At 36.1% G+C, this 14,963-nt stretch overlaps 2 protein-coding genes across 2 annotated transcripts; one reads left to right on the top strand and one right to left on the bottom strand.

Moving 5' to 3' along the window:
* Positions 1–289: 289 nt before the first annotated feature.
* LOC141597461 (ATPase 8, plasma membrane-type-like) lies at positions 290–5,967 on the bottom strand. The gene is made up of 10 exons (XM_074417927.1): positions 5,660–5,967; positions 4,476–4,595; positions 4,136–4,372; positions 3,700–4,014; positions 3,171–3,617; positions 2,973–3,095; positions 2,779–2,883; positions 2,380–2,689; positions 1,778–2,292; positions 290–1,420 (listed from the first exon to the last, which is right to left on the bottom strand). Exons 1-10 carry the CDS (start codon positions 5,714–5,716, stop codon positions 1,052–1,054), a joined length of 2,598 nt encoding a protein of 865 aa, XP_074274028.1. The 5' UTR covers positions 5,717–5,967; the 3' UTR covers positions 290–1,051.
* A 3,509-nt stretch (positions 5,968–9,476) lies between these two features.
* LOC141597458 (uncharacterized) lies at positions 9,477–14,650 on the top strand. The gene is made up of 6 exons (XM_074417925.1): positions 9,477–9,845; positions 10,248–11,096; positions 11,618–11,779; positions 13,932–14,065; positions 14,193–14,303; positions 14,384–14,650. Exons 1-6 carry the CDS (start codon positions 9,711–9,713, stop codon positions 14,454–14,456), a joined length of 1,464 nt encoding a protein of 487 aa, XP_074274026.1. The 5' UTR covers positions 9,477–9,710; the 3' UTR covers positions 14,457–14,650.
* Positions 14,651–14,963: the final 313 nt, after the last annotated feature.

The following is a 14,963-nucleotide window of genomic DNA, read 5'->3' as shown; positions in this document are numbered from 1 at the left end:
ATGAAATAAATAATATGTCAATGCTTTTAGATTATCAAAAATTAAGGAAAATAAAAGAATGAAGAGAGTGTATGTAGTTGGATTGACATAGTAGTCTTCACTTGGGGGTGAATCTTTAGATTATTTTAACGGTGATTGAGTTTCCTTTGTACTTGGTAAGCAGTTTATCTATTATATATTTGTTTGGCTCTTATAGTAAATGTGTGCTTAAATATTTATTTAGGTTGTTACGTTGTACAATATCGTACAAACGTGCAAAGCTACGTTGATTTTTTCCATGCAACAGAAATTGTGCATTGACAACAACTCGTAATTATATAAACTTATACATATAGGATGAAATCTTTTTTAATATATATGCCCTCATTTTATTATAGAGTAACAAGATCCCTTATACAAGATTTCACCCCTCCCTCCCCACTTCTATTCATATTCCTTGTGCTTCACGTACATTTTATAGTATAACATTGTTGGATGATATCGTTGTCGAGTCCCTTGAGCTATACCACTGATTCAACCTCTCCTTTGAGTGTCCTCCCGCAACTTGCGCTGATTATTTACAAATTCTTCATTTCTAGATTTTCCTTCACAATCTTATCGAACTATAAATATTTGGTTCTTTATTTTACATAAATGTGTACAATGTATTTATAATGAAATAATAAGAAACTTTCAAATGCTACGGATATCTAAAGTAAAAAAAAAACAAAAAAAAAACAAAAAAAGTGAAAATTTTAAAGTCTCAAACATAATGTAGCACATTTTTTTTCAAATTAGATAGCTATCCTAGAGTCTTACAAGAACCCTCAAGTTATCTAATTATACCTTGCCATTTCAGAGCAGTTTTTGGCTTTCTCGGTCAACTCAGATAGTTATAAAAGTATCAGTGTTGTTGTTTATTTGTTCTCTGCTACATGGCCCATTGTGCCTCTCTCTCGCCCTTTACAGAATGTTTATTTGTAGTAAAAGCAAACAATAACCCAAAAATACATATGAGTCATAGTATGGAGGCAAACACGAGGTAGCACATATATATCTTTTTGTGGGCTACTTATTGAGCTACCTTATTCTGGATCGTGTTATCCCACGCATGCTCACTCAAAGAACAACGGGCGGCAAACTTAAGAATATCTAGGGGAATATAAGTGACAATGCTGAATATCCAAATCACTCCTGCCCATCCCCAACCTATGCCTTTCACCCTAGCAAAGTCCCACTCGGCATATACTGCAATCACAGTGGCTACCAATTGAGCCAGAAGGAACGCTACCATGAGAAGTATGCCAGGCCGCTCAACAAAGGACCAACTTCTTGAGCGTGTCACAAATATGAGTGCCTGACTTATGATACTAACTTGTAGGTATAATGCTGCCGTTAGTTCATCTGCATTGCTCTTGATTGATCTTACACCAAACAAGTCCTGCGGTGCATTATTCAAATAAAAAAACTTATCATATTTGGTTAACCTTGGTTAATCTTATAAGATCTAACAACTGTATGTATTATAAGGAGAAGCATTTAAATCAATTTATAAACAAAAGAGATACTCTTTCTAAACCAATTAGTCTTGGAATAGAGTTTATTTGGGCTTATGAAGTGCCAAGTTCTTGTTGTATATTTCAAGTGGTATCATAGACCATGGTAATATCCTAGCTAGGTAATGATTTCAAAATGAGCCAACTATTTATAACTAAACAAAGATGTTTGTTCAAATTAATTTGTTATTTGTATGAATGTAATCATTAGCCTATGTCGTGGATATCACAAAGAACCTTACACTGAAAATATCGGTGTCGTGTGCAAGGAAGAAGAAGAACACAGTTGTTATGGCCATGTAAGAGCCGAGAATGATCCCAGTAACAAAGATCTCATTGAGCTTCCATGAATCAGGCACAGGAGATGGCTTCACTCTATCCTTTGATATGGTCATAATGGTACCGTCATTGAGTACGGCAATTATCAATACCATGAAGGGGGGAAAGTCAAACTGCCATATAAGAACAACCAAAAGAAATCCAAACACTATACGAATAGTGATGGATACAGCATAAATAGTGTAGTTTTTCATCCTTTGAAAAATGGCCCTGCTGGTTAACACAGCACTAACTATCACACTTAGACCTGGCTCTGTTAAGACAATATCTGATGCACTTCTTGCTGCATCTGTGGCATCATCTACTGCGATACCAATGTCTGCCTTCTTTAGCGCGGGAGCATCATTTACTCCATCACCGGTCATACCACAAATGTGTTTTCTTTCTTGCAACTTTTTTACAATCTCATATTTGTGTTCTACATACATAAAGAACCGATATTATATATACTTCAAAGTACATATTAACAATTAAACAACGTTTAATAACATACTGATTGTAATACCTGGGAAGACTCCAGCAAAACCATCAGCCTGTTCAATGAGGTCTTCAACAGATATTGAAGCAATAGACTCGTCTTTGCTCTGCCCAAGAAGGGTGGAAGAAGGGTACATGTTCGTACCCATTCCAAGCCTACGTCCAGTTTCTTTTCCAATGGCAAGTTGATCACCGGTTATCATCTTAACACTAACTCCAAGATCAAGTGCTCTACGTATGGTCTCGGCACTATCATGTCTTGGAGGGTCAAAAAGTGGCAATAGACCAACAAATTCCCATGGATCTCCTACACTCTCTTTACTTTTTCCTGGCACGGCCTAAATAAACACATCAGGAAAAATGACCATTTTTTAATGATGGTACGGCCAGTATAACGTATATTCATTAATGTAGCATGTCATGTTACCTGTCTGGCAACACCCAAAGATCTGAGGCCTCGTTCAGCATAGTTGTCAATCACATTATGAGCCTTCTTCCTTGCTTCGCCCTTAAGTTCACATAGCTCAATTATCTTGATATTAGGAGAATAAAGATGGTTAGTTTTAAAATTTATAATCAGAATGAAGCATTATTTTTAGGATCATTCAAAATTATTTTCACCTCTTCAGGAGCACCTTTGCTAGCCCTATACCAATCACCACTTGAGTCGATGTAAGTGATGGCAGTACGTTTTTCTACGGGATTGAAAGGTAAAAAGTGCATTTCTTGAATTCCTGCTCTTGCCTATAGGCCAAAATTATAGATATTATGTCTCCATAAGGAAGTTAACAAATGATAAACGAAAAAATATACACATACCTCTTTAGGATCACTCAACATGCCCACAATGCAAGTATCAATAGCATCTTGGTTCTCAATCCTAGAGGCACGTGCAGCCAATAACATTAGTGCATCCTTATCCAAATCCTTAGGAAAGACCTCAATAAGAGACATGTCAACAGTAAGCTTGTTAAGAGTAAGTGTTCCAGTTTTGTCACTACAGAGGACATCCATACCAGCCATTTCCTCAATGGCTGTCATCCTTTTGGTTATAGCTCCTTGTTGAGATAGTCGATGAGATCCAATAGCCATTGTCACTGACAAGACTGTCGGCATAGCGATTGGTATACCACCAATAAGGAGCACTAAGAGATTATCGATTCCTTCTCTATACCTTCTGTGTTGGATTAAAAACATCACCACGATCTCAATCACAATGCCCACAGCTATGGAGATAATGCAAAAGTTACCAATAGCAGTCAAAACCTACATTAATTAACCAATTGTCAAATACAACACAAACAGAAATGCTTAAAAGGAGATTATTTAACGTAAGATTGATTCATACTTGTTGGAAATGGCCGACATGATTTGTGTTGTCAACCAAGTGGGCAGCCTTGCCAAAAAATGTGTGGACACCAGTAGCAATAACAACAGCTTCTATTTCACCTTGCTTACATGTAGAACCAGAGAAGACCTCATCACCAGGATTCCTAGTGACGGGTAAGGATTCACCGGTCAGAGCGGCTTGGTCCACTTTGAGGGGATCACCTTCTAATAGGCGAGCATCAGCAGGGATAATATCTCCCAATTTAATACTAATTATATCTCCTGGAACTAGAATAGATGCCTCATTCTCACCCCATTTTCCATCTCTTAACACCTAGAAAAAAAAACCTTGTTTATATATACAACTCTAACAAGTGAAAATGAACTATAAACGTTGAAGAGGAAATTAGCCATACTAATGTGAAAAAATAAAGAATGTAAGTAATTTGTATCACCTTGGTTTTGGGAGCAAGATTAGCCATGAGAGCGGCTGCGGCATTTCCTGCATTGTTTTCTTCGATGAAACTAATGGTCGAATTGATAAGAAGGAGTACAACAATACCAACAAAGTCTTGCCAATCTGGAGGTCTGCCCCCTCCATTAGCTAAAGCAATGGCCATGATTGCAGCTACCTCCATCACCCATGATAAAGGATTCCACATGAACCCTAAAAATTTGAGAAATTTGCACTCCTAAAACAAATAGCACGCTTTCCTCCGTTATTTTCTGTTTTTATCTATTATAACATTCATATTTGCTTAGAGTGAACAAAAAAAAAGTGAAAGTAATTATTACCTTCTTTTCCTCAAGCTTGTTTGGGCCAAAGATTTGAAGCCTCTTATCCCCCTCCGCGGAGGTTAAACCCTCTTTGTTGCATTTTAGCAGCTCAAAAACTTCGTTCACGGGAATTCGTTCCTTCATAATACAATTATCATAAAAACTATATAAACAAGCAAGCATAGACCAAAAGAACATTTATAATTAAGGACTACAATAAATAAGTACTTATGACATTGATAGAACAAAAAAGGCAAAAAGTTATGCCATAAGATCGAGATATTTGAAGGACAAGTAATCACTTTTTTCAACAACAATCATACTCATAAAACAATCTCTCCAACCAAGAATTAGGTCATCGGTCACAAATAATCTCTTTAACTAGGTATCGGGAACTTGGGCCATCAATGGCAAAAGATGTTTGCAATGCACCATGAATTAGTCCATCAATACTAGTGGTGAGCATATAAACACAAACCGAATTTGTAACTCGAAACGTTGTTTTAAAACCCCATTATTTTGAGTTGTATCAATTGAAATGCTAAAACAATACGGCTTTAGCACGTTCAAAGATGTGCTGGCAAAAAAACAGGCAGAGATAATGAACGTTGAGCGTAGGATGAAAAAAACACATTCATTTATTATACTTTGTTGATTGTAATAGTTATGTTTGTACGTGTAAGTTTTATTATTTATGAACCAAGTCTTCCCCATTATCTATGACAAATGTAAGCAGTTGATTTATTAATTGAATTTGGACAAGATGATATTTTATAGCGGTAACATGTAAATAACATTAGAACGAAATCATATGTATGTTGACAGTGGATTAAAAAAGCGGAATTGGGTGATATAATTTCGAATATGGTTTTATTGGTGTCTAAATCGGGTGTTGGGTTTAACTCGGTTTCATGCAAGTTTGCTAGTATAGCGATCATGAAAATCGGTTACCTAAACCAAATTCGAATTCTGGGTCTAGTACCTAAACCTACGTTAATCAATTTTTTTCCATGGTATTAGCATGTTATACTAAATATTTTAGTCACGACTGTATTTTTCTTGGATTTAATGAAAACTTTTGGCAAAAAGTATCCTAATATCTATCCCATTTAGGTTTTTCCCAAAGCAATTTTCTACCCATGACCATTATGCTAAATTTTGTGATATCATTAATAAAATGTATAACGAATAAGAATTCTTACCAGATCAACATTTTCATTTTTGATTTGCTCTAGTGAGTTATCTCCATCAGAATTCATGGTGACAAGATAAACTTGATGGGAAGAGAGAGAAAGAATAAGAGACTTTCCCTCCCTTCAAACAAATGTTGGAAGAACAATTTAATGAAGCTGGAAACCAAGCTTATTTCTAGTTATTTTTTAGCGGATATTTTAAGAAAATGAGAATCTTTGTCTTCCCAAAAATAGGTAGGATCATCAATGATAATATTAGATATCACAGTGTAAATTAAAATTTAAAATAATTAAAAAAAATATCTAGTAATAATATAATGGGGGTATAAACAGAAGGGAGAGGGTAAGTTTTGGAGGAAGGGTTGTTTCTTTATATACTGTTCCTGGAAGAAACAAAGGGGGTGATGCTTGGTATATATTTTGTTTTTCCACAATTTCAGGAACACCTCTTTATATCTGGCTTCCCTATATCATTGTCATTAGATGTTATTTCTTATACTAATTGTTCCTCCTAACGCGGTATTATTTCAAATATCATTCTTTTCTCATTTTTTTTCTCATTCTTTTTCAAACTTAAACTAGTTTTAAAACTCGTGAAATTCACGAGAGTATTAGTAAACCATGTTTTTAACTGTTCAATTTTTATTTGGTTATTTTTACCTTTGCTGTAATTTTTATTCGACTTAGGTAGGTATAGTTAATGACTAAGTCGATTAGAGTTCATCACCGATCTCATTACTTCACAATTTTTTTAACCAAACAAATGGTTTTTGTGAGGAGTTTCCAAATTGAGTCAACTTTTTGTAGACTCCTCTTATTCAAAAAAAAAAAAACCATTGGACTTTGTGATGACACTTTTTGATTACAAACACACATATATCAATTATTTTGTTGAAGATAGAACTTTATGAAATATTTTTTTATTAAAAATGTAAATATTTTAGATTTTTTGTTAGATAATGAAGTTTTTAACCTTGAAAAGTCAAATGTAAGTTTGTTTTGGATATGAGGTGTAGATCTTAGCATTGTTGAGAGAGATGTACTTGAATTGATATATGGTATTGATCTTAACATTCGAATTATAGATCTTGAATTATGCATATGAGACAAACAAGTACGACACACATATAAGGTAGAATTTGATCTTAATTATTATTCTATAAAGAATACATATAATTTTTTTAAACTTTATTGATAATACTCCATGGCACACTTTAGCTGTCAGAAAGACGAGCATTTGAATATCAAGGATAGCCAAATGCTCTCAAATTCAAATTAATGTTATGTTTTAATCTATGTTTGTTTTTTAATGACCCCTTCGTACTCGGGTATAAATATATATTAGGTAGTATCCCGTGCTTTGCACGATCTGTTTGTATACTTTATTTTTTTTGTAATTGCACAAGAAAAAAAAATGAATTTGATATATGCAATTTAAAATTTTACTTATAAATAAAATCAATTAATCTTCTTCTAATCATATTTTTTAAGGTTTTTACTTCAAAGTTTGTTTAAATAAAATACATAAAGTCTTGAGAGTGATTAGGGTGATTAGAGAGATGATGAACATCGTTAGGTTTTGTAAAAGTGATTTGTAAACTGTTAAAACGTAATTTATAATCTCCAATCACCTTAATCAAAACCGCGGAAATTAATCCCGTCAGATCGGATACTCGGTCGAGTACCTGGGGTAATCGTCCGAGTACGTCCTACTCGGCCGAGTATCTCACTACTCGGCCGAGTGCTCCTGGACAGTAACCTGATCAGAAATCACACGAGACCTTACTCGACCGAGTTAGTCCTATTCAGCCAAGTAAACTAGACTCAGAAAACCGTGGTATTACACAACTACTCTCATGTAAGTCCCTCATATATTGGCACCCACCAACCGAAAGGTATAAAGTAGACAGAGGTATGTGAGTCATTTAATTGATAAAAAAAATATCCATATATAGAAACGTAGACAATCAAGCGGAACGGGATAAAATAGAAAACATAAACAATTCAATGGTATGAACGAAGTATTACTATTTTCTCATATTTTAATTATGATAAAAGATGGTGTAATTCTTAATATGTTATTTGCCCTACATTGAAAAATTATGTAGCTGTGGTGAATATATTACAAATAAATAGTAGAATTGTCTCACATTGGAAGATTACCATTAGGCGGGTGATCCTACGATTATAAATATGAGTCGTCTTTGAAATTTAGGTATCAAGCAAAAATCTTTTGAGTCTCTTAAATATCGTCTTAATAGAGGACTCTTAAGAATTCGTATTATTAAAAATTAATTAATATTTTTTCTATTATGATAAAAAAAATAGAAAAAAAACGTACGAATATTAATAAATATGGTATACTTCTAAGTATATTATTTGTCCACAATGAAAAATAATGCAGGTGTGATGAATATACTACGTATAATTAGTTGAATTGTCCCACATCAAAAGATTATCATAAGGTGGATGGTCCCATGACTATAAATAAGAGGATCATTGAACTTAGGTATCAATCAAAAATCTTTTGAATATCTCAAGTATTGTTTTAAAAAGCTCTTATAAGAGTTTGTGTTAACGGCACGCGTCCGTTACACAACAATAACATGCAAATATTAAGCCATAATTAGACGTAGGATGTAACATTACCCCGTTGCAACGACACACTGGTGTCAAACTAATATAGAAGATAATAATACTAGGTAATTAGGATCCTCTCCATTTCCAAAAGAAATGGAGAGGCCATTTCGTCTCTCAATCCCTTTTAATAATAATAATAATTTTCTCTTTCACCTCCATTTTTCCTTCAATTTTATGCAAAAATTTAGAATCGTTAGATGTTGTCAGAATGCGAACCGAACCGTTGATGAGAAATAGACTCTCCATTTTTTTTAGAGTAAATTATAAATAACTCCCTTATATAATCGACTTTTTTGAAATCACTCCCTTTTATAATTTTTTATTCAAATAACTCCATTTTAAAACATGTTTTTATACTGTTCCGGGTGTAATTCCAGAGCAGTTATTTGTTACCACCCGTGCTTGTAGAATGACGTCTTTGATTGAATCCTCCTTTCGGTCTCCTGAAACAGTGAACAAACTGAGGGCTCGGCTTTGGACCGAGCGAACTCACTCCGACGCTCAAGTCAGTAAACTTAGAGAGAAGTAGTTGTTACTTGGCGAAGTATATATTGTAGAGAGATAAGGAAAATATTACCAGATGAATAGTGATTCTTAGGTTAAATTGTGGATCCTTTCCTCAATGAGGGTTGAGGAGTATTTATAGACTTTCACCTTTTGTCACGTAGTGGCCAAGTGGCCAAGTGGTTAGCAGGTGGAAAGACTGAGCTACCCTCGGCCGAGGGACCTATGGCAGGCCGGCGGACCCTGTTGACTCGCCGCCGAGGGGTCTTGGATATGAGTTCGCAGATATGTGCCCCGGCTGGCTAGTTGCCGTACTGTGAGTACCCAAGAGACAGACCGACAGGCTGTGCCAGTTAGGCTGTCTAAGTCGTTGACTTGCTTGTGGACATCTTTGACCTTGCTCAATATGTTGACTCGGTCACAGGGTGCAGAATATGCCCCATCATATACAAATCAATGCCCCTCCACCGAAATGAGATTTATTTTTGAATTTTCCGGCCAAAAATTCTTTTTTTCCTTCTTATTTCAATTATATAAGATGTTAAATTACTATTATGTCCGTTTACTCACTATGTTCTTTAAAATAAGACAAAACGACGAATTTATGCTTGATTCTTCTTCGGTCAGAGTGCATGATTTGAGTGTATTATATTTAAGAAAGATTTGGAATTGGTCACAGGTTATGAAAAAAGAGTAAACGATGTAGGGATTACGTTATAAGGAGGCTAAATCGATCAAATTATAATAAATAAATCTAGTTCCGGTAAAGAGGCATTGATTTGTTGAAAAACATGTTTTATAAGGGAGTTATTTGGATGTTGACTCCTATTATTTCCCCCCCACTGTAAGATTGAACAACACATGCCTTATTTCCTTGGAATATGGATGGTGAAATTTGATAAAGGGTCTCCAAAAAATGGGTTCTGGAAATAGTCGGCTGGGTGGTTCACCTCGAAAATCGAAAGTCAACCGCAGCAAACACCGGCTCTCCTCTCTCTTATGCGGCGGCGCATCCTCCTCTACATCTTCATCTTCATCTTCTTCTTCTCTGGTTATCTTTCCAATTCTCTTTCAATTTTAATTTAGTCTTACTTTTTCCCTTTTTATTGTCATTTTTTTCAAATTTATTTGTTTTGACATTTTACTGCGGAGTTAGTTATGTCATATGTGAGCTGGTTGGTTCTCGTATCTGTATTTGAAGCCTGATTTCTTTTATTATTATTATTAATAATTATTCCGAGAGCTTTCTGTGTACATATATACTAGTTCATCTATTTGATTTGATTTGATTTGATTTTTGATTTGATTTGGAGATACTCCTATTAAAGGTCAAATTTCAGTTTGATTGATTGTTATTAATTTTATAGGAAATGTCTGTTCATCCATAGCATAGCATAGCATAGCATGGTAATTGCTAATAATGAATGTTTTTGTTGTTCACTGAATTGTTTAGAGGGAAGACTGTGCAACAGAATCACTGATAAACTCTACAGATGACTGTCAACACTTATCTAATGACTTCCACACCCCCACACATGTTTCCGTCTCCCAATCCACTTCCTCACCAGAGACCAGTCCTACAACAACCATTCACCACTTTGTGTCTCAAAATACCTCTCACACTGAATCATCTAGTAATTCCAAAGACGAACCCGTTCTCCCTCATCAAACTGAAACTGAAACTAATACTGACCCCAAAACTTATCATCATACACTGGATCACAATATCACTTCACCTTGTACAACACAATTACCCCTCATTCTTAACTCAACCACAAATGCAATCACCAATACAGATCATTTCATCACCAATGATTTACCTTCCTTTCTTGAAGAAAACCCTAATTTTGAGTCTACTCCTATTCCAGCTGTTTATGACCCTACCATAGCTTCTCAATCACCCGGAGATCAACCTCTTCAAGAGTTGGTGACTCCTGAATTAGGTCTGCTTGTGTCAGATACTACCCAAGCACGGCCTGAAGAGAGTTTACTTCATGTTAACGTCGTGAGTGTCTCTTCCAATGTTTTGCCTAGCATTAACAACGAAGTAACCACCCGTGAAGCAAGAAGAAACAGCAGGAGAATGTTCTGGGATGCTTTTTCAACTCGAAGTTCAACAAGGCTTGCTGAATACCCAGCCTTACTTCTTACATCGGAAGATGCTGACTCCACTGGCTCTCGTCGCAGATGGCTCCTCGATATTGGTGATAACATTTTTGATGATGAATTTAGGTCTGATTCTTTGCACCTTGACCGGGGAAGTCGTTATACAACTGACAGGCGCAGAAATTCCAGATCTGAGGTGAGCGTTTGTTCTCTTCTCTTCTGGCTTTTTACTCTCTGTGGCACCTTATTGAAGGTGATGTTTGGAAATCACACTGTTGATTCCATTAGCGATATGGCTTCATACTTGCGTGCATATACAGTTGTGCGAAACACAATTATTAGATCTAGGAAGCTTGTGTCGGTCTAAGTATTTTCAGTGTTCTTAACGTTAATGCTTGTGCTGACAAGTTACTAAGCTCTTACTATTAATCTTATAAACAAACGCAATTAGGTGTTAAGTTTTGGAATAACATAAAATAGCCTACCGTATTGAAATTCTTCAGGAACATTATCGGATGTTTCCAATTTCCTCCCTAGTAAATGTATAATGCAAGTTCTTCATTGACGTTTTGGTGATTTGTAGAATACAACCTTCCAAATTGACATTTCACAACCCATTGCCTTTCATCCAACAAACATTGATGGGGCAGATTTGCTCGTGTTGTTGTCTGATAGGTTCTTGGTTAGCTTTTTTAATATTACTGTATTTTCCTACAGTTTTGGGATAGACTGCGAGGTGCTGCTACAGAGAGTAGACATCGTGCTTCTTGTCCACTGGATTTGCACTCTGATGGGTCATGTACATGTGAGTTGGACGGAGAGGCTAGTGCACTTTCCAGTATATCTCGAATTGTTTTGCTTGCAGAAGCGCTATTTGAGGTATTTGTTCGAATGTTTTTTAGGTACATGTTTTTGTGATGTAAAATCTTCTCAATCTACTTTTTTTTTTCTCCTTTTCTTGACTTAGGGACTGGGAGCATGTAATGCTTACAACTCAATTCTGGGTCTTTTTTCTAGTTTATTGTTCTCCATATTTAAAGGATTATGATTCTCCAATTTCGAGTCATTTTCTGTTGCAAGGCATTTTCCGAGTCACAGTCAATGTCGGCTGAACGGAGAATGTTTGGTTGCTGATGTAATTTTATGTTTTGGTTCCTCTGTCATTCTTCTTGTCTTTTTTTTTTCTTTACTGAGATCTTGCTTGGGATGGGACGAATAGTTACTTGGGTAATAGAGCTCTAATGAACTAGAAAATGGTGGAGACTGGAGAGAGATGGTGATAGAAAGTGGAAATGCGGTGGAGTAATAGTTATTTTATAAAGGGGGGAATAGTTCCCCACCTCCCCCCTATGTAATGCATCACCTCCATATGGAGGTAATAATTCCCCATTACCTTTCTTTCCACCCTCTAGGACCACCACCTACCACTAATCTCCTTCACTTTCCCTTATTATTGAGCTCCATTGCCCAAGTAATAGTTACTCACATCTTAAGCAAGTTTATTTTGAATCAGCAAGTCTTGAAGGTCCGTTCTGTTTGCAGTGCCATAGCCAGCCTTAAGATTAAGTGGGGTCAATTTTTTTTTATAAAAAAGATAAAATGGGTCTAGCTGTATTCGAACGTTGGATGTCATTGTAGAATGTGGAAATAGAAACAGCAAGGCAATTAAAACACGCTGAAAGGCAGGTCTAGAAACAATCAAATGATAAATCGATCCGATATAGTATAACGCGGCTCCACCACTGTCTTTTGGTGGTAGAACTGGTGCTCATATTTTGATAAAAAGAGTGGCTAGTTCAGTGCCCCAGTTAGGAGGCTCGGAAATTGGGTAATGGAAAAGATTCTGAGGGGTAGAGGAAGACCCAAGAAAACTTGGAAAAGATGATTCATGTCAGCCGACCCAGATCGTTTTGGGACTAACGCTCTTAGGGGAATGGAATGGGATGGATGGATAGAAGTAGACATGTCACATGTGCACATGAAGAAAGGTCATATCTGATTCATGTTAGTAATTAGGTAAGAATAAAAGTTTCCCAATAAAAAAGCGTAGAACTTGTTGAAACACCTGTAAAGAGGTAAAGATTACGTTGAGCCGGAGGGAGTATCCTATAGCGAACCCTATTAGACTTTGTAAGAAAGCTTGCTCTTACCAGATTCGGTCAAAAGCTTCGTAGATCAAGATAGACAAGATCAATATAAATCTACCTTTAGCTGTAAGGTAAGTTCATTTTACATTCAATCAGCCTGTAACAGTTTGAGTTGGGCAAATCACTTGTTATAGAAACAACTTGTATAGTCTTTGTGGGAGGGATCATGTGTTGCTCTTTTCATGAAAAAGACGAGGTCTTTCGTATATGTGTTTCAAGGCATGCATGGAAGTTAACTATGTCAACAAGAATGATTGTTGGATTAAGAACACTTGTTCTTGTTGGGATTCATCTTGTTTTCCATGATTGGGTGAGTTGGAAGGAGAGTAAAAACAGAGTGTGGTAATTGCCAGGTTCTTTTGAGAGACTTCTCTGTTCATGTCTACAGGGACCAGTTTGTAGGGTGTTTATTTAACAATGAAGACAAACTTCTTCATATTGTTTTATGTTCAAATGGGACCACATCTCGGTTTCAGTCGCGGTATTGTTGTTGTGGCCTAAACTCAATACGTAAGGCCAATATCGCCTCAAAATGCGATCGTGCTGGCTTCCAAAACTTTGATCACTGGATTGCCAATCATTGTTGCGACTGATATTAAAATACTGAATGGGGGACATGCCTGGGAATGTCTTGAGCATTCTAGTCATCAATTTGGCATGTGATATGGGTAGAGTTTAGTGGGCAAGATATTTTACAATCATTGCAGCTCCTCAATATTTTCCTTTCCCCTTGGAAAATAGAATATAGCATTTGAGTTCGTATTTTTGTGTGTGCAATGTTTCATGCACTGGACTGGAAATTTCATTTACAGCCTAAGTATAGCAGAATGCTGCAGTTTGCATGCTTTCAGAATTGAAGTATTGTGTTGATAAAATGTTAACAGGTTTTGGATGAAATTCATCACCAGCCAAACTTTTCTTTGTCGCTTTCTGTTCCTGCTCCAGAATCTGTTGTGGACTCACTTCCTCTTCGAACCTACGAAAAGCCTTGTACGAATTGTGGAGAAGATGTGGATCAGTAAGTTTTATTATCCTAAAGACATTTGTGCTAAGTTGAGTTCACATATTAGCCAAATAAGCGCAGCAAGAACGGTATATTTTCCTTTCAGTAATACTGGACACTCACATATTATGTTTTATATTAGGTGCTATATTTGTCTGGCGGAGTATGAGGAAGGCGAAAAAATACGAGTGCTTCCGTGTCGACATGAGTATCACATGTCATGCGTCGATAAATGGCTGAAAGAGATACATGGGTAATCAGTCTGTGTCCTTTTGCTATTTTGTTTATTTTTAGTTGTTTCTTTTCTATTCTTCTGATAATGATCCATTGCAGTATATGTCCGCTGTGTCGGGGAGAAATTGTCGGAAAGGATACTGCATCCAGCTCAGATGCCCTTGCCACATAATGTAAAACGTTGTATATACGAGATTTTCTTTGGTTTGACACTAAAAAGATAATTTAGATAGCAACATGTCACTTTTATCTTTTCTGTAACAATGCAAGTACAGTTGCCCTGGTGCTCGGCACTCTATTGTTGTAACGTTGAGACTCTTGATTAAAATCAGTATTGTATATGTACATGTGATGTTTGTCCCAAAAGATGTCGTACGAGTATCAGAAGAGCAATATGATGTGCATGTGCATAAAATTGTGGATTACTAATAATACAGTATGTATGCTACCTACAATTCTACAAATTTGTAGCTGAAATAACTTGAAGAAGAGGAGTGTCCTCCAGATGATTGGGAGGGCAAACCCACCAAACCCCGTTGTTTCATTGCTGATTGGTGTACCCTGTTTTTGAAGGGCTTGTTTATTTTAGTTTTGGATTAGATGGAGAATAGTAAATGGTTGTTAATGCTTAAAGAGAAAGAGATTATTAGTGGAGAATAGTAAATGGTTGTCAATTCTT

The sequence above is a fragment of the Silene latifolia genome, chromosome 8, assembly GCF_048544455.1.
Source record: "Silene latifolia isolate original U9 population chromosome 8, ASM4854445v1, whole genome shotgun sequence".
Classification (NCBI taxonomy): Eukaryota; Viridiplantae; Streptophyta; class Magnoliopsida; order Caryophyllales; family Caryophyllaceae; genus Silene; species Silene latifolia.
This window is presented reverse-complemented; position numbering and strand designations above follow the sequence as displayed.

What these genes read in the sequence shown, in the direction of transcription:
- LOC141597461 (XM_074417927.1), bottom strand. Translation starts at nt 5,716, where the DNA reads ATGAATTCTGATGGAGATAACTCACTAGAGCAAATCAAAAATGAAAAT. An exon ending in ACAAGCTTGAGGAAAAGAAG is followed by an intron (nt 4,373 to 4,475) that starts GTAATAATTACT and finishes TATTTGTTTTAG; the next exon opens with GAGTGCAAATTTCTCAAATT. An exon ending in GCAAAGGTGCTCCTGAAGAG is followed by an intron (nt 2,884 to 2,972) that starts GTGAAAATAATT and finishes CCTAATATCAAG; the next exon opens with ATAATTGAGCTATGTGAACT.
- LOC141597458 (XM_074417925.1), top strand. Translation starts at nt 9,711, where the DNA reads ATGGGTTCTGGAAATAGTCGGCTGGGTGGTTCACCTCGAAAATCGAAA. An exon ending in GCAGAAATTCCAGATCTGAG is followed by an intron (nt 11,097 to 11,617) that starts GTGAGCGTTTGT and finishes ATTTTCCTACAG; the next exon opens with TTTTGGGATAGACTGCGAGG. An exon ending in TTGCAGAAGCGCTATTTGAG is followed by an intron (nt 11,780 to 13,931) that starts GTATTTGTTCGA and finishes AAATGTTAACAG; the next exon opens with GTTTTGGATGAAATTCATCA.